The sequence below is a fragment of the Amphiura filiformis genome, chromosome 11 (genome assembly GCF_039555335.1).
Source record: "Amphiura filiformis chromosome 11, Afil_fr2py, whole genome shotgun sequence".
Lineage (NCBI taxonomy): Eukaryota > Metazoa > Echinodermata > Ophiuroidea > Amphilepidida > Amphiuridae > Amphiura > Amphiura filiformis.
The window spans coordinates 15,100,280-15,126,305 of record NC_092638.1 but is presented as its reverse complement, the minus strand read 5'-3'; the positions used below and the strand labels follow the sequence as shown (position 1 = coordinate 15,126,305).

The window sequence follows — 26,026 nt, the reverse complement described above, 5'->3', positions numbered from 1 at the left end:
TCAGCAGCAATTTTGTGTTAGATATAATTATTTTGAAAAGGATGCCACCCGATGATCATAATATTACGAATGATTAAAATTTTAACTTGTATAACGCTTTTATATACATTGTTGTCCAATCTTGCATACTTGCATTGTAAATCGATATACCGGTATTCTTTACAGACATGGAACCACCTGAGATTACATGTCCACCTGATCAAGAGTTCCAAACTGAGAGTGGTTTGAATACTGCGGTAATGACCTGGGATGACCCATATGTGGTTGATAATTCTAACCAAGATGTAACATTAGAGTCGAACATAGAGCCTGGCTCTAGTCTTCCGATTGGATCACATGATGTTACATACGATGCCATTGATTTAGAAGGGAACACCGCGTCTTGTTCATTCACAGTGAGAATACTAGGTATATATATATTTACAAATGATTCGCGCTTAGAGTTGGTCATAGAGTATGTTAAGGTGCAAAGGCATTGCCAATATGACAAAGTGTTGTAACCAGACGTCCGGTAAAGTGTTGAATATTGGTGTAAGGGGTTGAATAAAGTTGGGGTGTGTGTGTGTGGGGGGGGGTAGGTAAGGATGTATTGTCAAACATGTATACATGTGTTTCAAAACCTGTCTAATGAACACATAGTGCAAAATGTTTAATAGAGGCCCTATGTAACTTTTGGTGCATTCTTGGGTTCTGTTCTTGGGTTCTGTTGATTTACTTGTTTTAGCAATATTTATTTGGCGAGGATAACCATATCATGATCAAATAGTTGCTTAAAAGCGTTATAAATATCTTTTGAAATCTTTCTTTAAGACGCCGAGGTACCCATCTTGACCTGTCCTGCCGATATAACAATGTCATTTGAGCCCTCTCAGACAACGGCAACGGTAACATGGGATGATGCCACGGCAATGGACAACTCTGGTGATATCACAGAAAGACCACAGTCTGATATCGCATCTGGCAGTATCTTCGAAAGTGGCGAAACGACGGTGACTTATACGGCTGCTGATTCATCAGGAAACATAGGGGAATGTTCGTTTGTTGTGACATTGGTTGAATATGGTATTATTATTATTATTATTATTATTATTATTATTATTATTATTATTATTATTATTATTATTATTATTATTATTATTATTATTATTATTATTATTATATGTGTGGTCTTATTCTAATGACCATTAGTTAACATATATATATATGGTCTCGTCGTGTCAATCTTAACCTCGCTAGCATTTATGATACATTGCCATTTTACATATTGTTTTGAAGACATTCTTCGTTCTATGCCATTCTATATTATATCCATTGCACACTTCTGGTATTCTATTTCTTGGCAAGACGAGTTCGTTAATTTAATCATTTTCTGACGTGTTTGATAATTTTGCAAGATGTTACAACTATACCTTCGACAACTTTACCACCTCAAATGGCGACGTCAGCCAGAACGTCAGTTTCATCAGCTTCAGAACTTACCCCAGCTGTAACAGATATCACAATGACGGATTCCACGAGCATTAGCAAATCTAGCGAAGCCGCCACAAGTCCGACGCCACAGACAGATCAGAATGCATCAGATATGTCCACGCCTACACCGTCGATTAGAACTAAATCAGATGGTCCGAATCTTATGACAAGTAAAACACAAATAACAACGAGGAGAAAATCCACAACAACTGAGCAACCGACGATAACTTGTACTCAAGGGTTTCAATACAATGGGCAAGCCTGTGTTGGTGAGTATATTCCCACTAAGTACAAATTTACAACTTTAACCCCCATGTGTATATTGATTCACTTTTGAATTCAATGACATCTTGTCCAGTATGTATGTCCAGTGTTGTACCGTCCGGGGCAAGGTGGGAGTATACACGGCTCAAAATACCAGGAAAAAAATGACCAACAATTGCGTCTTTGCCCGTGTTTTTGTGCCAATCTAAATGATGATAGGCAAAAATAGTGGAATTGTACAAACATTTTAATGTTACCTTTCTCATATTTAATGTTACACGTTATCACTTTTGTTACCATGTAAATTTGCCCAATACACCATAGTTAGTGAAAACACTTGACGTGATTGCGGATTTTAAGGGTAACTCGATCTCTGCACTTTTACCTTCAATATATATTTTACACTTTGCTATTTTTGTTCAAACTCTTATCTTCACTATCACATGCATTATATTATGTTTGTAGGTATTGACAATGTTGTTCTCCAATAGAATATTTATATCTTGATTTCAATATCTAGATGTCAATGAATGCTTAGACAGTGGATCATGTTCCAGTGTTAGCCTGTGTCAGAATAATATAGGCTCTTTCACCTGCATATGTCGTAACGGTTACAGAGATGTTTCTACTGGCGGAGTCACTCGCTGTCTTGATATTAATGAATGCAATGATGACACACTTAATAATTGTGGCGAGAATGCAATATGTGTCAATGAGATTGGAAGTCATACATGTATGTGTCCAGGTACTTCTATAACAGCTTCCAATGGACGTAATTGCCCAGGTATTTGCATTATCAAAATATTTGATAGTACAATAGCGATGTGTGCTTGTGGTGTTATTTCGGCATCGTTACACCTCAAATAATAAAATTAAAATTGGTTTCATTTTTTTATATTCCCTCGAGGGGTCGACGGTCATGACGGGGCCAAAACTCAAAAATGGTCTTGTCATGTTGTAATGTAATTCAAATTGTTCCTCTAAAATGGTCATATTGTTCTACGGTGCTTAGTTCAGGGGTTATAATATCGAATAGGTCATATGTCAAAAAATGCATGCACAGAGGTCAAATTTAAAAAATGGTCCGATATCGTCGAAACTGATCTCAAATTTCATAAGAAATCTCAAACATATACTTCATTCTCAAATTTGGTGCAATTCATATTGTCATGTTCCCCTTCAAAGTTAATACAATCAACGACCTATAGATGTACATGCATCTTTGACTCATGAGTTCATCCAATTTTGAGGTAATGCAGTTTTCAAACAATTTATTTTCCTATATCGTTTGCCTAAAGGAGTGCATTGAGACAAGTTACGATTGGATTGGTGTAGAAAATCGACCTATGTGCATGAGATATTGACATTTGACCTACTTTACTCTATAACTCCTTAACTAGGCATCCTATTACAATATGACAATTGACTTTTTTAAATTCCATGGGATGAGAAGATCATTATTTGAGGTATTACATGACAGAACAAAGTTTAAATTTTGTCCCCATTATGAAGTTCGTGGGATGCATAGGGCATAGAAAAATATGGAACCAATTCTAGTTTTATCATTTAAGGTGTAAGGATGCAGAACGAATTACACTAGACATAATCGAGCTTTCGTGGTATATAAGCCTAGTATAAGACCCTTCATAAAAAAGCTCGGGAAGACGAAGATCAGTCAGAAATATGAACAATATTTTGATATGTTATACCCAATATGCAACATTTAAAGCTCGAAATATAAGAACACGATGATTATTAATTGCAATGGTAACAATGTGATATTGGGATCTAGAGATATATAATTAAAACCAGTGTCTTTCTAATCCTATTTTTTCTACACTTTTTTCTACATTGTTAAGAACCCTCGGATCCATGTGATGAGCAACCCTGTGCTAATAGAGGTGAATGTAACCTAGTATCAGAGCCACCAGGATCAGGATATAGATGCACATGCGTACAAGGGTTTATTGGAAATAACTGCGACATAGAGGAATTACCAGCAGGTTTGTATTAAAAAGAAGCGCTGTGATTTATATTGCACTACGCAAAACCCACAAGCCTCGGCACACTTTAAAGGAATTCGCTGACCACGTGGCACATGACAAACTATATTAACCATTTACAGCTAAGATGCGTACATACTATGTATACCACAATAAACCTTCGCATTCAGGATCAGCTCTCCGATTTCTCTTACGGCAATCATGAAAATAATCAGATCATTGCCCAATGGAATTCCAAGTTAGCTCAATAATTCTCGAACAGGGACTACATCGGGGCTTGAACTCGAATCCTCAAGCGCCAATACACTTTAGTATAGCGACATAACGATTGAGCCACCTCAATCTATTAGAATGTACAGTTTACACAACTCGTACAAAATAGTAGTTGTATTCGAATTGAAATTGCGGGTACTAAAATAAATACGATTGTAGAATATATCTTGCATCTTCTTCCATTACTTTGTGGTCAAGTATTATTCAAACACATCTGGGCAAGATGATCTTAATGTTACGATGCACTTGCATAGTGCATTATGGCACCAGGAACAAGTTTTATTAGCACGGATGATTAAGAATTATATTAAGGGTTTTGTAAATGAAATTAGCAAACAGATACTTTATGATACTTTGTGTTTTTGTAGGTGTTCTAGAAGTAGTTGAGCACCCGACATCCCATGATGTTCAAGTGTATAACTCTGTTACTCTAAGCTGTGAATTTGATAACGCCGCCAGCGTAACATGGTATCATGATAGCGTCCCAATCATAGATGCACAGAATCAGAATAGACTCCGGATATCTATGGCTACGCCGTCAGACCAAGGGTACTATTTCTGTGAAGCGGAAGGTGTTAATGGTGAGACTGAAAGTACGAGTGTAGCAGCAGTGCGAACAGAAGGTATGGATAATTTCAATATGATTATTTAACTAAGGTTATTGGCACTTTATCCAAATTCCGATATAAATTTGTAACATTAAGGGGGTACTACACCCATTGATTTGTTTTGCATTTTTTGCATTTTGTGAAGAAATTACAAAAAAAAATTGGACAAAGTGGTATGCAAAATGAAGGGGCAAATCTTCTCGTTTTATTGGTGGCATCGGTATCAACGTAGCTTACATGCTTTTAAAAGTAGAAGCCAAAAGGTGGTACATCACTGATGATTTAAATTCACTTCGTTTTGGAAAGCTTACTATCAACGGATTTCGTTAAAATTTTGGGTATGTGTTGCTAACACATTAGGGAAGTAAAGTTGATATGTAAAATGGGAATAAGTGGTTCCTGATTTCTTTTATGACTTCATGAACTTGGTGCTCCACAACTATCAAAAAGGAACTGGTTAAAATGCTTCTATTTTCAATGTTGAGCTATATTTTGTATTTTTAACTTGCGACATTATTTCACTGAAACTTAATTAAGCCACAGGTAACAGGTTACCACAACCATACTACAGCAATGTTGAAAAAAATTGTATTTCTTGTCACCTATACCACCATATTGGGTAGTTTTCCGTAAGCTTAACTTAACAAAGGATTTAATGTATTCTATTCATGTACCCTACTTGAACATGTTGAATAGAATAAATTATGGTTTGTTATGAAACAAGCATCTGAGTTACTAGGATACAGTAAACAAAATATATATAGGGCTAAAATGACTTACTAAAATGGTTTTAAAAAAGCACTTTGTATGTAGATATATTTTATAAGTGCAGGACATGAGGTGATGAACATATTTATGTACTTCATAAATTTGCAAGAAAAAAGAAGAGGGTACTGATGAAAATCAGGGTATTATTCCCCCTTAAAACAAAAAATTAAGATACATTTTAAATCATGACAAACGTTATATTTCTTCAGGCGTATCTACATTTCCAACTTCAGCAAGATTCCCAACGTTGGCATACAATGAAAGCCTAGCTGATTCGCAGTCGGACTATTTCAAGCTCGTTGTGAAGCAAATTCAACGTTTTGTGAGTGATGTTCTAAATTTTCTAAAGTATATACTTCCATCCAATCAAATCATCATCGTCCATCATCTTCACCATCATTACCATCTGGCTAAACGAGATAATAAAAGAAGCATACTTTTAAGTATACTTCTTTATTATCTCGTACTTAAAAAGCACTCAAGCTCAACTTATAAAGTAGCATATATATACGTACCTTTTTAGTCTAAGTGTTGAGGGAGGTGCCAGATGTCCGGTCAGAGTTGCTAGTATGACTTCACTTATGCAATATAAATTTACCATGGTACTATTCTAAATTTAGCCACAAATTGAGCAATTCATATGATACTTTCTGATTATTACGATCTGTTTTGATGTATTGTGACTGTACTGTTATCATGTAGGTTGAACCAGAACTCCAGAATTTTCCTGGTATAGATTCTCCGCCAATGGTCCAAATTAAGCGCCTGTCATCTGGCAGTGTTATAGCAAATATGAATATATTCACCTCTGAAACAACTCGTGAACTTGAAGCTCGGGATATGTTGCATTCTGCATTAGTAGATATTGGCAGAAATTCTGCTGGGTTTCTTGATGATGATTCCATTATTGTTGAAAGTACTGGTAAGAACTAACGTGTTTACTTTGTCAATGTTCTTGTCATTTTTGTTTTTTTACACAATTTGTATTGTACGTATTTCTTTTCAATGATTTATTATTTCTAGTCATATTAAGAATATCAGTTCTTGACGAGATACTTCACCGTCCTAAACTATAACTTAGACACACGCGAGTCGGGTGTTTGTAGGTGTATGTGTGTGCATGCGGGGGTGCTCGCGTGTGCGTACCTCATCTCTGCTTTTGCGCTATACTAATGTGTTATCTTTCGTATCGACGATTGTTTTGTCATTTTCACCCTTAAGCATGCGCGTATTTTTTTTGGGGGTCAAAGTAGGGGGCGGCAACAACGAAGGGGCGGCGGAAGAAAAAGGGGCGGCAAAAACAGGGGCGGCAAAAACGAAGGGGGCGGCAAAACGAATTAGCAAATAAAAAAGGGCGCAAAAAATTGACAAAGCATAAAATTGTTTTCACTTTTTCAAACGACCGTGAAAAAATTGGGTCAACCTTTTCGGGCTGTTAAGGAAGGGGCGGCAAAATTGTTTCTTCTTCAGCCCCCCGGGGTTGGGGCGGCCACGGTACGCCACTGTTAAGGTTGCCTCCTATTCTTTAATACCTGGTCAATTAGCATGTTTTGATCTCATTGAAGAGATTCCTCAGGATTTTCTAAATTATTATTAGAGTTCTTATATCAAATCCAAGTACTCACGATTAGTACTGACGTTTCGCAACCTTACTTGCTGGTTGCTTTTCTTGACAGAGCTGTATCCAGTACTAGCACTTGCTGTATCAGCTGTATGTAGTGATGCCTGTTGATTGGCAACACTACAGCGAAGACAGCAATGCTAGTACTGGACACAGCTCAGTCAAGAAGAAGCAACCAGCCAGTCACCGCTTATTGTGTGTGTTTGGATTTGATATGAGAACTCTAGTAATAAAGCATGTTTTGATCTGTTTTTTTACTAATTATTTTAATTTAATGTATAGATTTCATTTTATAGTTACTTGTGACTTTCTTCAGTAATATTGATTTATTATTTTTGTCATAGCTATATGTGAACGCTTGGAATGCGTAACGGAATATGGGTTCCTCGTTTTTCCTTCCGGAAGAGTCAATGACGTCATCTATAGCAACGGCACATGTGTTTGTGGTAAGTTAAAATATCATCCAACAAGACCACAAGACAAAATATATTTTATGACCATAAGCAACTTTGGATTTTTTTAACCATTCACTTCACTTACTTACACTTACGCTTTGTTATTTTATGTCAAGGTTCTGAACCAATAGGACAAGTCGAGTGTCTGGGTGACTTTATATCATCACCACAGTTAAGCTGTGCAGACATTAGATTGAATTGTGATACAGGTAGTCCCATGGAACAACTGCAAGAATTAAAAGAGGTACGTTACAAGTTGAAATCTACACACACTATGTGGGAGATTAAGATCATGTCTTCCATGATGATGCGAACATGAAGCGGCAGCCAATGTATTTCATTCATAATGGCTGTGACATGACCTACACTCACTTCTCTACCCAGAAACAAATACCATCACATAAATACTCGCACACAATTTATACTCAAGTACGAGTGACTGTTTTATTTTGATCTCTGACGTTACTAAAGTGGAACAATTTGGTGATAGTGTGAGTTTCCTCATCATTGGTCTTGTGCTGGGTAGTCCATCAAAAAGGACCCAGTGCGCTAGCACGACAATCCACCCGGTCAGCCTACGGCGTGGCTTGTCGTTGTAACACACTCGTGGGGCCTTTCTTGAGGGACTACTCCAGGTCTGTACCCAGATGTTTTTTAAGTCACCCACTTACCCCACCGACATCGGCGCAGTTGTGCAACACCACACACGTTAACAACAACAAGGTGATACAATCGGAATAAGATGTGAAATTGATTTGATTTGATTTGTAGGGGTTTGACACCCTATGATTGTCTTTTATTGTCTACTCGGATCATCGACAACATTCGATGACTCCTCATAATGTTCCTGCAGTAACTACATCTGAGGAGCAAAAACATTGACTAAAATAAATTCGTATCTGTTCCAAGATCAACCTAACTGAATTTCTTAAAAATTATTATTAAAGTGCGACATCACACCAGAAGTAGCTCCATTTGTGACAGAGCGTGTTGAGCGGCTAACCTCAATGGACGATATGGAGTTTAGTTCAGAAGGCCTGGATGACGTAGCAACAATATTAAGTAAACTTAGTGATTTAAACACGGCTGATGCTATGGTAAGCTTACAATTCATTTGTGAACATTTATGCTAATTTAATTGTTTACATTTTCTGAATAGGCTATATACCTCAATTAAAGTTTAAAACTTGCATAGATATTATAAACTCGACATACGAAGTGGAAGTTAACTAATATTGCATCCATATAGTAAGAATAAAGTTTTTGCCCTTTATTCCATCATGGACTATACCTATAGTATTTTAAACATGTTGTAAAGTCACATTGTAATTTGATTTATTTTGTAAGCATTGTATTTATCAAAATTTGCAATATTATCGTGTATTTGAATGTATGTAGTATTTTAAAAACCCTTAATAATTATGTTATGTAAATGTTGTATTGATCCCTGGGCCTCAAGGAAGAACAGATGATTAATTGTGTTTTCAACTGATTGAGTGTCCCAGGTTAAAGAAGAAATAAAACAAACAAACAAACAAAACCTAATCCCAACATGCCCAAGGCCTGTTCGATTTTGAAAGTGGCCCGTGAACATGGTAAAGTCCGACATTTGAGCCGTCGAAAAGTTTAGTGGCGGGCCCCTCGAATATTTCATGATGGGATTGTATTTAAGATATTACCTGCATTTTTAAATGTTTTGTTTAGATTACCAATATGGTAGTTTCAATTGTTGACAATCTTATGGATCTTGACACGGAAACACTCGCAGACTCTCAGATGTCACATGGCGCTACCAACAGAGTAGTTATAGCATTAGAAAGTTTTCTTGATACAGTGGACCTCTCCGATGGGATGTACATGCAAAACAGACCAAATCTTGGATTGGAAGTTCGAGATATACCTGTTGATGGATTAGAGTTTGGGTTATCGTTTTTTAACCCAACATTATCTACTGAGCCTAACATGACCATCGCAGTTCAAGAAGGAGAAGCAGCTAACGCGAACACTGTTGCGTCATCATTACAGCTACCAGCATCGATAGCAAATCATCCTGCATTACAAGGTTTTAATTTTAAAATTTTATTTTAAGGGCCTTTATCAGAACTGAAAGAACTGTATCGTCGGGAAATGATTTTTGGGTATTTTAAGGCATAAACCAAGCATAACTAAATAACTGACGTGGTTGAGGAATATATCACATACTTTTTGAGTTTGGACAATGTACCGATCCGTTTTTGAAATAAAAGAGTTTTTCGAAACTACCTCATTTTTAATCCGTTTCAAGGAGTCAAATATCTATCAAATATCTATCAATAGACACCTCATGAGCTGGTGGTGCGCAGCGATTTGCACTCCGATTACAGATCATCGATTGATATTTGAATCCGTGGAAAGGTTGGCAAATGAGGGAGTTTCGTAAAATTCTTATATTTCAAAAACGATGTGGTCAAATGTCAAATTTCAAAATAAAGCAGGCTATGTAGTTCTGCCATAAAAATACCCAAACAATTAAGCTTACGCCGATACAGTTCTTTCAGGGACAACCTGTACACCACCACTATAGTACTGTCATTATTGTCGTCTATCACATGATCTTTGTCATCATCATCATCATCATCATCATCATCATCATCATCATCATCATCATCATCGTTGCTGTCGTCTTCTTACCGTAGTCATCGCCATCATCATCTTTATAGGTGTTGTTGTCTTCTTGTCGTAGTTATTAATTTTATCATTGCATGTATCAGGGGTTACCAGCAAGTAGTTCCCGACCTCCATAGGGGTTGCTAGAGAATACCCAATTCAAAAATAGGTTGAGACAAGTGACACAACTTTTATAAGGAGTGAAGGGTGCAGAAAGCAGAATCTCGGACAACTATCCGATTACGACGATAGAATTGCTTTATTCCGTGTGGTAGTAACAGGATAATTGTCCAAGATTCTGCTCGCTGCGTGAAAAGTATTCTACTTAAGCTAAATTTATATCCGATCGTTTTTGCAGAAAAGTTAACCAAACGCATGTTCAGTGCAAACACAACGTCGTTTTTGGCCACTGAGCATAAAATTCAGCTTGAATTTCACCACATATATTCACGAAATAAGGGCGCGTTCCAAAACACGGTCAGGAACCCACCGATTGATTTACACCATAATATAATCAGCAAATCCAGGTTCAACATTTTGACAAAATATGTTTACTTGTTCTTCAAAAGGGAACGATTCTACACGACTAGTGGTCACGATTTATCGAGATGCATCGCTTTTCGTGGCACCTCACATGATGAAAGAAAGAAATAGAACCCTGAATTATCACGATCGGACTATAAATACTCAAGTTGTATCCGTTAATTTCGGGACACAACCTCTCACAAATCTTCAGGATCCTGTCACGACGACCTATCAACTCATTGAGGTTTGTTACAAAATATGTCATCAAATTTATTTTCAAACTAAAACTAAAACTTGAAATATTGATGAATTGCTTGCATGATACTGGTATATCAAGAAGTGCGTGTTCAAAAAATGAACATACTTGGAACAAACAAAATAAGTTTCAGAAACAATCATGTTCATGACCCGGGTTCATGAGTTCCATTGTATTGCTTCATAATATGTGAACATAATTCACACATAAACATTTGAAAAAAAGTAACTAATCCCCCTTAAATAATGGTCATTATTCAAAAACGAGCGATTGTATTACAAATCTGTAAAATGCGTTGGAAGCAGAATTTATTTTTGCGTATTTTGACACCTCGTTTGTAGCAATTGTCTAAATATTGACGCCGCAGCGTACATTTAAATCAATGTAACCCAAGTTTTGAAAGTTGCAGTAAATTCTATTGAAATGTATTCAGTATAATGGAAGGAAATCCGCTCGGCTCTCATGGGAATGTTCATTTTTACAATTACAAAAATTACAGACCTACCATATACTACGCACAAAAATTTATTTTTGTATGGGCTTAGTGCAACATGGACAGTTAAAACTAATCGAAAATGCGATTTGTTCATTGTAAAAGCAACGTCGGTCCCGTACAAAATCCGCTAACCCATCTTAGTTTAAACTTAATACTCCACTTAAAGATATCTTACTTTGACTGTAACACGTCATCATGTTGTTAATATTCAAACAGTATGGTGACCATGTCAACAACTCAGCGTGCGTATTTTGGGACTTCGCAGCAGATAATGGCCGAGGAAACTGGTCTCGTGAAGGATGTGAACTCGTTAATGGAACAGAGAAATACATCGTGCAATGCCGATGTAATCATCTAACCAACTTTGCTACGCTCATGGTTAGTAGTTGTAATTTAGTTTTTAATGTAAAGACCCATTATTTTGTGAGTTTTGTTATGCTCCTTTTTGACAACTTATTATTGTCACAAATATACGAGGCACTTTCCTCATATTACTCAGAATGGGATGAAAAAAAACCGCCAACCACAAAACTGCTAATTTACAGGAAAATTAGCCGATGCATCTGTGGCAACGGCAAAACGGCCGGTAGACGTCCGAGTATAATTGAAGACTGAATTTAAAAGACTAGTTTGCGTTTGACGTCAGCGCAAAGACGCGGCGTGATTGGTTGCTGACCTGCGCAGTACAGCAATTTTTGGTCTGTTTGACAGGACGTCATACGCAAACTAGTCTTTTTTTTTTTAAATTCAGTCTTCAATTATACATCTCAGTCTCTGGCGCAATAAAGCTTTAATATTGACATAACGTTGTTTAATGCATAACATTGTTCGAGTGAGTGATCCGGCAGTTGCATTATACATGTTATAAGATCTTCATCATTTCAGGATATCTATGGACCCGACACTAGATTGACTGCCGTTCAGGATGATATTCTACGATTTATGAGTTACATTGGATGTGGTCTTTCCATTCTTGGGTTGACCATCACAGTATTCACATACGCTCCTGACAAGTAAGCAAATATCTGGATTTATATAAACAGTGTTTGAAAGAGGGTGGTATAAAACAACACAACAGTCAATGAACTTATCAGGCAAGTAGCATGCCAACCTGGGTTAATTATCTTTATGGGAACAACAAGAAAAATTAAAGCGTTTCCAAAAGCAAAATCCTCGCTTTCCAATGCCCTAACCGTGTGTATGACATATTGTTTTCTGAAAGCATGGTTGGTTACAATATAATAGTTTGCAATAGAGAGCTGCAAGAGATTACGTTCGCGTTGGCGGTGACGCCAAATCGCACATAAGTGAACTCGGGATTGTCGCCGTAATATCTTCACTCTTGAACTTGTTCACGAAAGAAAAACTAACCCTGTCAAGTTTCCTTTCTAGCGTTCGGATAATTTGTGAGACACTCGACTCTTAAATAATAGCTATTAATATAATTGCTTCTTCTTTTTCACTCTTTCAGAAAACAGCGGGCAAAACTGCCTAATAAAATTCTTCTAGGTCTTTGTTCTTCATTAATTGGTCTGTACATCACAACAGTGATTATGATTGCGATGGACACTACGAGAAATGTGGCCGAATTAGGAGTGATTCCGTGTAGTATTCTTGCTGGTTTGGTTCATTTCTTCCTGTTATCTACGCTTGCGTGGACGGTAGTTGAAGCAGTCAATATGTACCTGCTCTTTGTCAAGGTGTTCAACGTATATATTCAGAATTTTATGCGAAAGGCCCTTCTGTTTGTTTTGGGTAAGAAAATAGTGAATAAGTAAATACTATATATAAACAGTGCCTTCTCCAAGTAATTCTCTATGGCTTTGTCTCATACTTTTAAAGATATCTTATACACACCAAATTAAAACACAACTTGTGCAATGTATTCATGAAAAATGTTACATATCATATGATGATATTAACCTAACGAATCACTGTACTATTACATATTAAAACGTTTGAAATAATTGGTACACAGGTGGCCCACTGTTGGTAGTTGGAATTACAGCCGGTGTTACCAGAGAAAACTATGCGAGACGTGATGCGTAAGTTGACTAATAGTAATAATGTCACGTTGTCATGATTTCAGCATAATGCAAACAATAGATTCATATGTAAAAACTGCTTTGCACTGTCACTCCCTGAAGTCAGAATAATATACAGGGATGCGGACGGTTTATAAGTTGTATGCTATCTGCGATCACTACAATAAATATATACAATGTAGAAAATCAATTTTGGGTTGTGGCTTAATTGCGATGCTTCAAAAAAGTAGAATTTATTTCAATATTGGAATTAAATTTTTCAGTTACTTATCAACATTCCCCTAGATTTTGATCATCAGTTTGGAATAGTCCTAGTTTACAACTTGAACACTAAAAATCTTTTAAGGTAATCAAAATTTCAAATTTCCAGACTTCATATGGTCTCGAATTTTGAACAGGCTGATATTTATGACAAAGCAAGTGCTTTCACATACAAGGGCCAAAATTTTTGATATAAAGTACCGAACATTTTGAATCAACCCGATATGTTATAATGTTGAAATGATCGACAACGCAATGTTTGTTCTGTTTCACTTGCAGATGTTTTCTGGAATCAGTTCCTCTTTTGGCCTCTGTCATAGGTCCCATCACCATTATGCTGATATTCAACATCATCATCTACGTTCTCATCATGATCAAACTCTCAAAACCTACTCCGGGTAAAGTAGGTCGTGCAAAGCGATCGAAAACATCAACGAGACTGAAGAATGCCGCGATATTTTTGTTGCTTTTGGGTCTCACGTGGTCTGTTGGGTATTTGACTTTGATTCGAGCTGCGACGTTTATATTCCAACTGCTCTTTTGCCTACTCAATAGCATGAAAGGCTACTTCATTTTTATGGTGTACGTAATACGTCGTCCAGAGGCTCGTCGATATTGGTCAGCACGTGTGGGTAGCAAATTCATTAGTTTACGTTCCAAAACGTTTTCATCCGATACGAAACGGGTAACATCTGCGCGCGACGACACACGCGACAACAGTCGCTCACAACCTACTAAGCCAGACATGCGACGATCTTCTTTTGCTCCGAACACAATTCCGCTGTCGGAAGTTGAGCGGATTCGTTTGGGACGAAGAGAAGATCAACAGGATGATATCAATTTTGACGCGAATGATGAACAAGACAATCAAATGAACAATACCGAAATGCATGGAGATGAAGAGACACAAAACGGTGCTGGTTTGGACGGTAATTCCGGTGATGGTAGGAGATCTAATGGTGGCGGCTCAAACAGTGACGTAAGAGATGAAGAGGAGCCTATCCTTGGAGCCGATTCAGGAACTAACAACCGTGGTTTTCGTCATGGGTACTTCTAAATGATAACTGGTTCAATGTATATTATGTACATTTAAGTCAGATTCGGCGGGTTCATATTAAGTTTTGTATTCTACAGAATAGGAGTTTAACATACTATTCATATCTAATACGGGAAGTTATTTACTCGGAAAGGAACCAAGGCAAAAACGGGATTTCACTTAAAGGAGTATTTCGTGATAGCATCCTCTTTTTATATCCACGAAAAAAGCTTATTCCCAAAATTTCAGTTGATTCCGATTTTGCGTTTGCGAGTTATGCATGATTATCATGATTATGTGTATTACATTGTTCCATAGACAATGTGTTGTAATTTGGTGTTGTAGTCTGGTATACCAGAACGAAATTCAAATTTCTTGATATCTTTGCTAAACGAAGTAATCTGCAAGAAATATTTTGTATATAAACATTATGTAGCCAGAGGTTTCCAGTGATATAAAAATCTCAACTTTTTTGAGAAAAGTGGGGGATGATGCTGTGGATCACGAAATGCCCTTTTAAAATTGGTCATAGATATTAATCTAAGTGCCAGAATAATCAATACTGCTGTATCGAATAATATACAGATATGCAGCGGCGGCGGAGCGATTATGAAAGTGTATGTGTAGGGGTGGGGGGCAAGTCATGCACGACGCATGGGGTGTCTGAGAGCTGAGATGTGCCCCCTCAGAAGTGAGAACCCTTTGCAAAATGAAAGCCCAATTGAAGCCATTTGGTGGACTAGACTCCTCAAAACAGTTTGGCAACTTTCAAAAACGGCCGTATATCAGAACTTTCTGAAATCTATCTCCATATTGTTTCATATCAGTGAAAACATTGTTGTCTGTCAAAAATGACACCTCATTTGTAACGATAACATATTCCACGACTGAGTAACTTTCTTTGAAAGAGTAAAGACTTAGACAGAGAGGTCTCAAAGCAAATGTGCCAAACTGACCATTGTCTGCGCTCATCTCATCAATGAATAAATGAATGAATGAATGAATGGGTTAATGCATGAATAAAAGAATGAATGAAAAATTGTTTGGAGTATATCATTTTGAATGGAAAATGCTAGGATGGGATTAACAGTTCTGGATCGAAATGGATCAACGCAAGTCAATCTCTCTTGCTGGTCACTTCTAGTGGTCATTTGCAAGAAAGTTCTAATCAACCATGGTCCGATTATCAGATCTGGATAAGGCTCGAGCTATTGGTCAGCTTAAGGCTAGCATACACTAGTGGAAAATTCAAAATGAGAATTCTTTCAAAACGATGAAAATTGGACAAAAGTATGAGAATTTAAATTTTTCTCATTCATGTAAAAATTTCTCATTCAAATGAATGAGAAATACCAATTAACGTGTCAACCACCTGTTACATTGTTTTAAATGAGAAAATTAACCACTTGTGACAGGTTGTTGACACGGTAATTAATATTTCTCATTCATTTGGATGAGAAAATTTTATATGAATGAGAAAATTTTAAATTCTCATACTTTTGTCCAATTCTCATCGTTTTGAAACAATTCTCATTTTGAATTTTCCACTAGTGATACCTCCAGTGAATCAAGTTGAGGCAACTTTTGGTAACTCAGTATGATCTCTACGCTAAAAGCCAAGTTTCGTCAGACCGGAGATGTCAATGTCAAGAGGAATATCGATGACATGAAAGATCAGACTGGTTGTAGTCAATGCAAATCTCAATGCAATCAAATATCGAGATGACATCCTATAACCAGTCGCAGTCCCGTTTTTGCAAAACCTTGGACCGAAAGGTGCTCTACAGGATGATAATGCTCGACCACACAGAGCAAGAGTTGTAAATGACTTCCTGCAAGAAGAAGCAATTCAACGAATGGAGTGGCCAGCTAATAGCCCGAACTTAAATCTTATAGAACATCTCTGGGACCAACTTGTTCGGGTTGTGCGCACTAGAGCGACAGATCAAACCACCTTGGCTGGTTTAAGACAGATCTTGCTTAAAGAGTGGAATGCCATCACTCAGGAGTGTGTGGCCAGGTTAATAAGAAGCATGAGAAGGAGATACAATGCTGTTGTGTACGCGTATGGGCTCTCTACTCGTTACTGATTTTAGGTAAGTGGCGATTGTTTGAATGAAAGTGTGATATTCCTTAACTCATGTATACTGGTGCAAATGGCGCAGACAATGACAGATTTGACACGTTTGGTTTGAGACCTCCTTGTCTTTGAAAGACAGTTACTCAACCATGGAATAAGTTATGGTCTCAAATTTGTTGTGTCATTTTTGACAGGAAAGAACAATGTTTGTATTGATATGAAATACGGAAATAGATTTAAAATATTTCTGATATATAGCCGTTTTGGAAAGTTTCCAAACCTTTTTTTGAGGAGTTTATTTTGGTATTATAACTGTGTACAATTTAAGTTTGAAAAAGCCGAAAATTGGTGAAATTAAGGCAAAATTAAAGCCATTCGTTGACAAGTTTTCACTATTATGCCTATTATTAAACTTGGGGAATGGGGATTTGTTTATCATTGCGCCCTCTTTTTCTCCTATTTCTGAAAAGTTGATCAAATATATGTTGGTATGTAAAGAAACCTTTAATCGTTAGCTTTAATAAACCAAAACATTATTATTTCAATCGGCTCACAACTTTTTAAGATATGCCTTTTAAAAGAAAATTACCAGTTTTTCATTTGTCCACGGATAGCAAACAGAGTGGTTGGGATGGGTCATGCTGTGGAGTGGCCTGCAAGATCACCAGACCTCACACCACTTGATTTCTTCCTTTGTGCCAAAATCCAAGATCTTCGCAACCGTATTACTGCTGCATTCACAGGTATCCTGCGCACAAATATGGTACGCAACGCAATTGATGCAATGAGGACCAGGGCTGAAACCTGTATTCGCCAAGGCGGCAACCAGGTAGAGGGCAGAGCAGCACAGTAAATTTACTTCAGAAGAACTAAAGACATACCAAACATCCCTTTTCAGGGCTACCTTTTATCCTAAAAAGAGAAATTACATATGTTGTAAATAAAAAGAAAGCAAGAAACAACAAAGTAAGAAACATAATAAAACAAAAAGGCATAAATAACCAAGAAAAAATAAGTAATTGCAAGTATAGCAAAAGAAGTCCCATTCTGCATCCATGTTACCCAGAAATTAATAACACTTTACAAAATCCATTGCCCATAAACCCATCGGTAAAGCCCATTCCCTAAATAAAGTTATTTTAAAAAGTTATCATTGAGGAATAATTGATTCTCATGCATGGTACGTTAATCCTTTTCAATCTTGAAGTAGCCAAACCTCCGTGGACAGAGTGAAAAACGGGTACATTTCTTTAAAAGAGTATATCTTCAAAAGTTATGAGCTGATTGAAATAATTGTTTTAGTTTTTAAAGCTAACGATTAAATGTTTCTTTACATACCACAATATATTTGATCAACTTTTCAAAAATAGGAGAAAAAGAGGGTGCAACGAGGGTTCTCTTTTTTTGGGATACCCTGTAGTAAAGTATGAAGGTATAGGGGCCTAAACCTAAGATTGTAGTGTAGTAGGCTTTGTTTTTCAATATAAAATTACAAATATAAGCATCTTTCTCATAAAGAAAACCAATTCAATGAATTCTAACAGTCAAATTTATATTACATTAGGCTAATGAAAGTTGATTTTAAGTTTCAGTCATATATTTGTTGTCGAGTTAAGAGGCAAGCAGTGGCGTAGATTTCTTTTTGAGGGGTGAGTTGAAAAATATTCTTGAAGTTTCGAATTTTTTTTTGAAATCCAGCACCTTTTTAGCGACAGAATAAGTTTATGGTACATTTTGCTACTTTGAAGCTAAACTGATGAAATATGGTGCAAAAGTGGAATAAATGCGCGCGAAAATTTGCAATTTTGGAGCTAAAATGGGCAAATATGAGGTTAATTTGGTCAGAAACCCATATTCAGGCGTCAACATTCGGGGGGATGATTGTATGGAGCATCCTCCCCTGGCAAAATATTGGGGGGATTTATCCCCCCCATTCCCCGGACCGGATCTACGCCTATGGAGGCAAGTGTTTTCATCATTATTTTACTGTATTTTATTATTATACATTGTAGCTTATTATTACCTATTGGATGTAAGACCATGTCAAACCAGGGTTCATGCTTCAAATCATCTTTACAGACATTTTGCAACAGATTGAGAAAAGTTTGTTTTTATTAAAATGAAAAGAAATTTGCATTTTAGTAAGCACCAGGAACTTCTTTCATTATTGACTACATTATCTACCCCTACAACTGACGCAAACTGCAGAAATCACCAGCAGAACATTGCTGACATTTTGAGAGTTTAAATGTTGGATTATTTCCATCTACATTTTCAGATAATTGACATTTTAATGAAAATAATTTAAGTTTTGATCTAAATAAAAAAGTGATAAGAAGAATGATTGGAAACTTCGAATCAACTTTCGTTAGTCTTACGATTTTTAACGGAATTATGCAAAATATATTGGCAGGGATCATAATTATGCACTCAGAACCTACATAAAAATGTATTATGTATACATAGTTTAATTTTGGTGCCAGATATAATTAAATAACTGTTTGGCAAAGTATGAATGAATACCAACACACTGGCGCAGTGGCGTAGCATCATCGGGGCACGGGTGGGGGGGGGGGGACACGTGCCCCCATCGATTGCAAAATTTAGAAAATCCCATAGGAAAATCTGTCTTTCAAAGTTACTGTTGATGTGGGGAGATCGCTACACCTCCTCCACAGCGAGTCTGTTACCTTCCCCGTATTGTTTTAAGTCAGTACCCATTTGAACACCTGGGTAGGGAGAGGCAATAGGAGTGAAGAGCCTTGCCTAAGTGCACAACACTTTGATGCTGTGGGGATTTGAACCCACAACCTTGAGCTACCTCACAGTTAGAAGTTGAATCCTAACCCTAACCCTGATCTTAACCCTAAACTCTAATCTCTTGGGTCCATATGCACAAAAGGGATAGACCGAGAGTAAAGTTAGATCAGGTCTAAGTGGAATTCAGTTTCACCAAAAAATATATTTTCCAGTATTCCAAGATGAATTATTTTGATTTGTTGTTGAACTTTACACTTGAATCGTTAAAATTTACTTGTCATTTTATGCAGAAAATGTGATTAAATTCCCATTTCTGACAGAAGTAAATTCCACTTAGACCAGGTCTAACTTTAGACCCAGTCTAACTCTTTTGCGCATACGGACCTTAAGGGTAGCGGCAGTGATTAGCCCAAAAGTACTACTGTATTTTTTAAAATATATTTCCAATATGTTTCCAATGTTCTATAGAATTTTTACCCGAAATGTTAGCCTCCTTTTTAACGTACATCAATTTCATTCAATACCTAGTATATTTGAGGTAAGGACTTGTAGGGACTTGTACATTACATTACACAGTTTATCCTTTATATTAATTGGGAATTACCAACTTTTTTATGTAACCATGTTTAAATATGATTCTGCACAATAACCCAGCAAATGCATGTTTTCTTTTCTCAAAAAGGTTTGTTTCACTTAGGGGCCGTTCACAAACACTTGTTACGGTGGGGCCTGATGCAAAAAAATTTCATCATGAAAATTTTTCGGGCCCCCCCTTTTCAGATCTGAAAAATGTCAGGGCCCCCCTTTTTGACATGAAAATTATGGGTCAACCCCATAGAAAAGCATATAAACTCAACTTTCCCAGGAAAATGTGTGGACCTTTTTTTTCAGGCCACCCTTAGGAGGGTGAAAACTTTTGAGGCCTCCCTTTTTACATCAGGCCCCCAACAAGTGTTAGTGCACTGTCCCTTAATCATTCTTTAATCACCAAGTGAATAAAATTATCATTGTTATAATGTTTAGTGACAACTTTTGAACATGTTATGAAAACATTTTTAACCTTGTTTATACCGACAATTAAAACATTTTGTTTGCTGGGTAATATATTGAGTGAAAAGTTTCATACCATTGTAGAGTAAGTAGGAATAATTTGTCGCTCACAACACAGAGTGGCGTACGTGGAAGACAAAATATGTTTCCGAGAAAAACGTGTCTGAAGGATATGTTACTAATAACGGGTCAATACTCCCCCACTGTTATCTCTCAGTGGTGTGATTCCATTTGAAATTGTAGGTTCAAATTAAAATGCATCTTTAATTGTTAAAAAGGAATAAATATCAGAGGATAAAGCTAGCTGTAAACCTTTAGGTCACTATGTGAAACGGCAAATATCACTCTACGCCACTATATGTTGCGACCGACGAATTGTAAACGTTTCTAAATGGTACATTAAAGACCTATTCAGTGATCTGCTCATCCTGATGATCATAAAAATCATTATAAAATTCGGATTTTGGCACCTTTGTTTAACAAAGCCTGCTAGTGGTTGAGCCATACACCATGTATTAAAGACAAAATAAGATATTTTACATGAATCAGGGGTGTGAAAGGCCACAGATTAAAACAGAGGAAAAGTACAACAAAAAAAAACGCTGAAAAAACAGCGTAAATGGGCTCATTGGGCTGAAAATAAAAGAAAATGTGTAAATTTTGGCAACAAAAAAAGAGGAAATCAGCTGAAAAGAGGAACTCTCAGATCCCTGATGAATCTGTAATTTCTCTACTGAAGTGAAGTAGACAAACCAGCTTCATGAATTTGAATGGGACTTTATAGTGCTGTTTTTCCTCGTTTTTAGCCATGTTTCATTTTAATGAGTTATCCTTCATATATTTAACAATTTATGCAAATTTTTTTACACTTTCGCTGGAATCACTGAATGGGCATTTAAATAATGTACCATTTTCTGTTTAAGACTACACAAATAACACAAAATGAGGTTATGTCACATAGTTGAAATGCATCTATTTTAATCCAATTGTTTCTTAATAAAAATATCAATATACGATGCCTTTGTGAATCCATTATCTTTTTTCTTCATCCAGATCCAATATTAACATATTTTACCAAATTAGCATCCTTCTCCCTTCCTGCAAAATGTTTCAACTTACCTGTCTAAGTGCCCCGTTTTCAACATACATGTAAACTTATATTTTTGGTTAAAAGTTTAAACAAAATTACATACTTTCTGGCTTAGGATTATCATAATTATGACTCAAATAGACTGTATTTTTCATAATCCCAAATTTAGTGGTTTAATAAGCGCACCCGGTACCCCTGAAAATGACAGACTTAAGCGCCCAGAGCTCTATAATTAGGTATGAGATTATGATCTGATGATATATAATAGTCCAAAACAGAAATGTTTTGTAGACTCCAAACCGGAGTGATCCTACCTTTCCGATGTTGATAAGATACTTCTTGCATTGATCCCGAGATGCGGAAAAAGTCCGAGTAGGGGAGCCCAAGTTGGATAAGGACTGATTATCTGGTTTTACGTCACCGAAAAGGTGATTCCACCGCGGGATCGGGGGGGCAGGGTGTTGTTATTTATTCATTCATGTGAGACTAAATGACTATTGGTTTTTTTTTTTTTTCGGGATCGATGCAAGAAGTATCTTAATCAACATCGGAAACGGTAAGATCGTCCGGTGTACGGAGTCATTTGTATGTGTTGGGTTTCATTTAATCTTCTTGCATCAATCAGATAAAGTAACACATGTACATTCAGTTATGGAATTGGAATACAAATCCTAACCTCAAACCTTGGGTAATGATAGGATTTATTGTCACCAATGATTGTGCTGGGTAACAGTTTCCATGCTTTCTTCATCAAGAATAATATATAGTTAGTTCAGATATAATACATGGACCTCAAATCTTGAGTGGAATTTGTATTGTTACCTGGTATTTTCCAATCAGACAGAATCATGTTATGCAGTTGAAATGTATACACCTATGGAAGACATGACCCTAATCTTCCACACAAGGAGTGTGAATTTCAAATGGGCTTACCTAAATGGGTGACTCCATCTAAAGTTTACGCCCCTTGGGAGATTATGGTCATGTCTTCCATAAGGGGTGTATGGATGTCAACTGGAATAGCTCACTTTTGACACAGTAGAAAATTCCTACAGTTTGCTGTGTTTGTCACAACAGTAAACCACACATGGAAAACATCAAACTATGAATATATACTACCAGATTCTTAGTACTGCCACCCCAGAGGTACACTGCTGTGCATCTACTTCATTGGTAGTCTACAGTACCTGTGTGGGTACTCTATAGTACACACATCAGAATTACACATACAGTATACACACTGGTGCTGCACTAACTCCAGAGTAGCCACACTAAGTAGCCGGGCAGCAGTATACCTCTGGGGTCTGCAGAAATAGGAATCTGGTTGTGTATATACTGCCACTTAAAGGTGTGTTGTCTAATTGTACTAACACATGCTGTTTTTTACCTCACATTGAAGCCCATCACCCAAATATTATTCCCGGTTTTGAGTTATATTGCTCAATTTGTTCGGAGACTAAGATAAAAGGTGTATCACATGACTTCCTGGTTGGTATACCACCAAACACCTTTTTGTTGTTCATATTGCCTATTAAATGAAACAACATAATTTAGGACTCAAATTATACTGGAGTTATGAACAAAATACAAGCTTTCCTCACCCCAATACCAAAATCTGCATGTTAATGCAGTGAAGTGCAGTGAGGGATGAGGCTGTCAATTGGGTTACACCCCTTTAAAAGGCTGTGACAATATGAAACCCAATGGTGCATCCAAAGAGATAGCAACTATCTTGAAGCTGTGGCATTCCTTAACCACATACCTACACATAAACAGACCTAAATTGTGGCAACATGAAATCAACTATACCATAAAATATCAATGATGCAATATTGAACAAAGCCATCACAATTAAAAATTCTCACACAAATGAAAATAATAGGACAATACGTAAACATAAAATAACATGTTTCACATGTTAACATTTTGGTTTTAATAAAACCTCAGTTAAAAAAGACACAATATTAAAATTACATCTCTTCTGTGTACATTAAAGACAAAGTTCTAGAGAGATCTGACAGGTTTTCCCCCCTAAAAAAACCAAAAAACAAAACAAAAACAAATAAACTGAATTTAAGCATTTATATTGCCTTTGATCCCTAATTTACCAGATATCAAAGCACTTTACATTGATTCCATTGCCACTAGGATATATTACACCATTTGGCTGCAGGCAACAATAACAGCACTGGTATAACTAGCCCCTAACAGCTCCCCATTTTACATCTGGGTGGAGTGGGATAGAGTTTTATGCCCAAGGACACAATACATCATGTTGACCAAGCCACCTTGTGCTCATGAGTTGAGTGTACCATCAGTTATGACCACTATGCTCCTGTGACCTTACTGTGCATCTCATTTAATGTATACTATGTATTTGCGACTTGCTAATCATTTAAGGGGACTGTGTACTCTCAGAAATGCATTAATTTATGGTGCTGTAAAGTTTTAATTATTCATGCAAAATATTTTAAAGTATACATTTTTGGAAAGGAATTTTAGAGGAATCTAAATATAGAGGCCCTGCATGAAATTATCGATTGGCTCCAAACAAAGGATTTGAGCCGGTGTCCTTCACCGTAGTTATGGCGGAGTGCAGTCCATTCAATCAAATGTTGTCATCAACCTATTTGATCGTAGTGTAGGCCGGTTATGTGTGTGAGACGAACTGTCGCGATAGATTGCAATCATGCTTTTGTTGAATGCATTTGAGTAGTCCGCCATATTTACGGGATGATACGTCACATGCAAGGCCTCTATAAGCATATATAAGCAAAAATATCAACTTTTGGAGAAAATCACACACACACAAAAACACATTTTTGCCTCAAATTATTTGAAACACACTATAGAAAGGGGCAAAATCAAAGATGTTGCTTTTGTGAGGGTTTTTAATGCAAAAATCCCGAAAGGTCAAAAATATTTTTTCCCTGTTATTTCAAAATTATGTAGACAAAGATAAACAAAAATCCCACCTTTTTCTGGTGTGGGCGGTGGACAACCAAACAACCAACTTCTGCATTTAGAGTGTTTAATTACATGCAAATTTCTATTAATTATAACATTTCCAACCACACAAAAATAATTGTTCCACAGGAACTCATAAATCAAATGTCAATGCAATTGTCAGCATCTTGTAGTCTGAAAACAAGATGAGATATTGAACAAGAAAGCAATTAATTTTGCCTTGTTTTGTTTGATTGCATCATAAAATGAGAAAACAAGATCCCAGGATGAAAAGAAATCAGGGGTCCCTTCACAAAGTCATGAATGCTAATCCAAAGTTCAGGATTTATATATTTGCAGATTTGGGTGACTTTTAGAGTCGTTTGCCCCCCCCAAATGCCTGATCGACTGACCCTTCTTGACATGTCCTTCAGCCTTATTGCTCATGATACAGAACATTGGAATAAAAAACATATGGTTACATTTTTGGTACCAAAGAGTCCTGAATTGTATACTTTAGATTTTCTTTTCTCCATTAAAAAATATGATAAAAAAATACCCAATATACTTGAGATTTTTGATCTCATCTTTTGAGTGGGTTCAACACTCTGAGAGTTGAGAAAACCTGCAAGCTTCATACTTATTGTCAGATGTGGTCAAAAGGGTACTAAAAAAAATTGCTTTCATTTCCATGATTTGGATTTATCACGTTGAGTAGCAGTCTCTTGTGATGTTTTTTTTTTAGTGAAAATCTACAACATCTCCGAGGTAAAACTGACAAATCCCAGGTACATTTCTTGATACGTCAACTTTGGATTTCTTAAAAGTACAATGTATCTCCATGTACTGCTGCAGGACTTCAGGCCTGTAGATGTCATAATGATTATTAAAGAACCTGAAGTCTTGCTTACAAGACCAGGGTGCAACTAGCATCATAGCCCCTCATAAATAAAAATGGTGCAGACAAATGAAAGCAATAACCAGGTGCTTGCTAGTTCCTCTAAATGACCAGGCTGGAAGAGCACACAATTTACATGTTATATTAATGGCAGCAACATATTTCTACCAACAATGAAATTTTATTTGGTTTTTTTTTTTTTTACTTTAAATGTAAAATCTCAAAACATTGTGTTTATTAATCATAAAATTGATGATCTCTAAAAGGGGAGGACCGTTGACCTACTTCTGATTACAGGTGACGACCTATCTGGTGCCTTCATACATACCGTCTTGAGGCTGATGTCAGATGCTGGCTCATTAGCTACATAAACTCAAAAGGTGCATGCCCAGACTGATGTTAAGGTCAAAAAGTCCACCCCTTTATGATTTTGTAAATATCAATTGATTCAACCTCCTTTCGCATGATTTGTTGG

The 26,026-nt window shown here is 36.7% G+C and overlaps 1 protein-coding gene and 1 long non-coding RNA gene across 2 annotated transcripts in view; both read left to right on the top strand.

The window, feature by feature from the left end:
* LOC140164401 (uncharacterized) overlaps positions 1-15,766 on the top strand; it is a 74,046-nt gene extending 58,280 nt beyond the window's left edge. The window contains exons 39-56 of the mRNA XM_072187678.1: positions 166-408; positions 811-1,062; positions 1,395-1,739; positions 2,255-2,518; positions 3,594-3,737; positions 4,379-4,633; positions 5,596-5,708; positions 6,089-6,308; positions 7,352-7,453; positions 7,579-7,706; positions 8,410-8,559; positions 9,167-9,524; positions 10,678-10,877; positions 11,602-11,763; positions 12,271-12,398; positions 12,857-13,140; positions 13,364-13,430; positions 13,971-15,766. Coding sequence (XP_072043779.1) covers positions 166-408; positions 811-1,062; positions 1,395-1,739; positions 2,255-2,518; positions 3,594-3,737; positions 4,379-4,633; positions 5,596-5,708; positions 6,089-6,308; positions 7,352-7,453; positions 7,579-7,706; positions 8,410-8,559; positions 9,167-9,524; positions 10,678-10,877; positions 11,602-11,763; positions 12,271-12,398; positions 12,857-13,140; positions 13,364-13,430; positions 13,971-14,748 — 4,193 coding nt within the window. The 3' untranslated portion in view covers positions 14,749-15,766. The remainder of the gene's footprint in view (positions 1-165; positions 409-810; positions 1,063-1,394; positions 1,740-2,254; positions 2,519-3,593; positions 3,738-4,378; positions 4,634-5,595; positions 5,709-6,088; positions 6,309-7,351; positions 7,454-7,578; positions 7,707-8,409; positions 8,560-9,166; positions 9,525-10,677; positions 10,878-11,601; positions 11,764-12,270; positions 12,399-12,856; positions 13,141-13,363; positions 13,431-13,970) is intronic.
* Positions 15,767-18,748: 2,982 nt separating this feature from the next.
* LOC140164399 (uncharacterized) lies at positions 18,749-21,633 on the top strand. The gene is made up of 2 exons (XR_011860522.1): positions 18,749-19,692; positions 19,958-21,633. It is a non-coding gene; the product is annotated as an uncharacterized lncRNA (long non-coding RNA).
* The last annotated feature ends 4,393 nt before the right edge of the window (positions 21,634-26,026 follow it).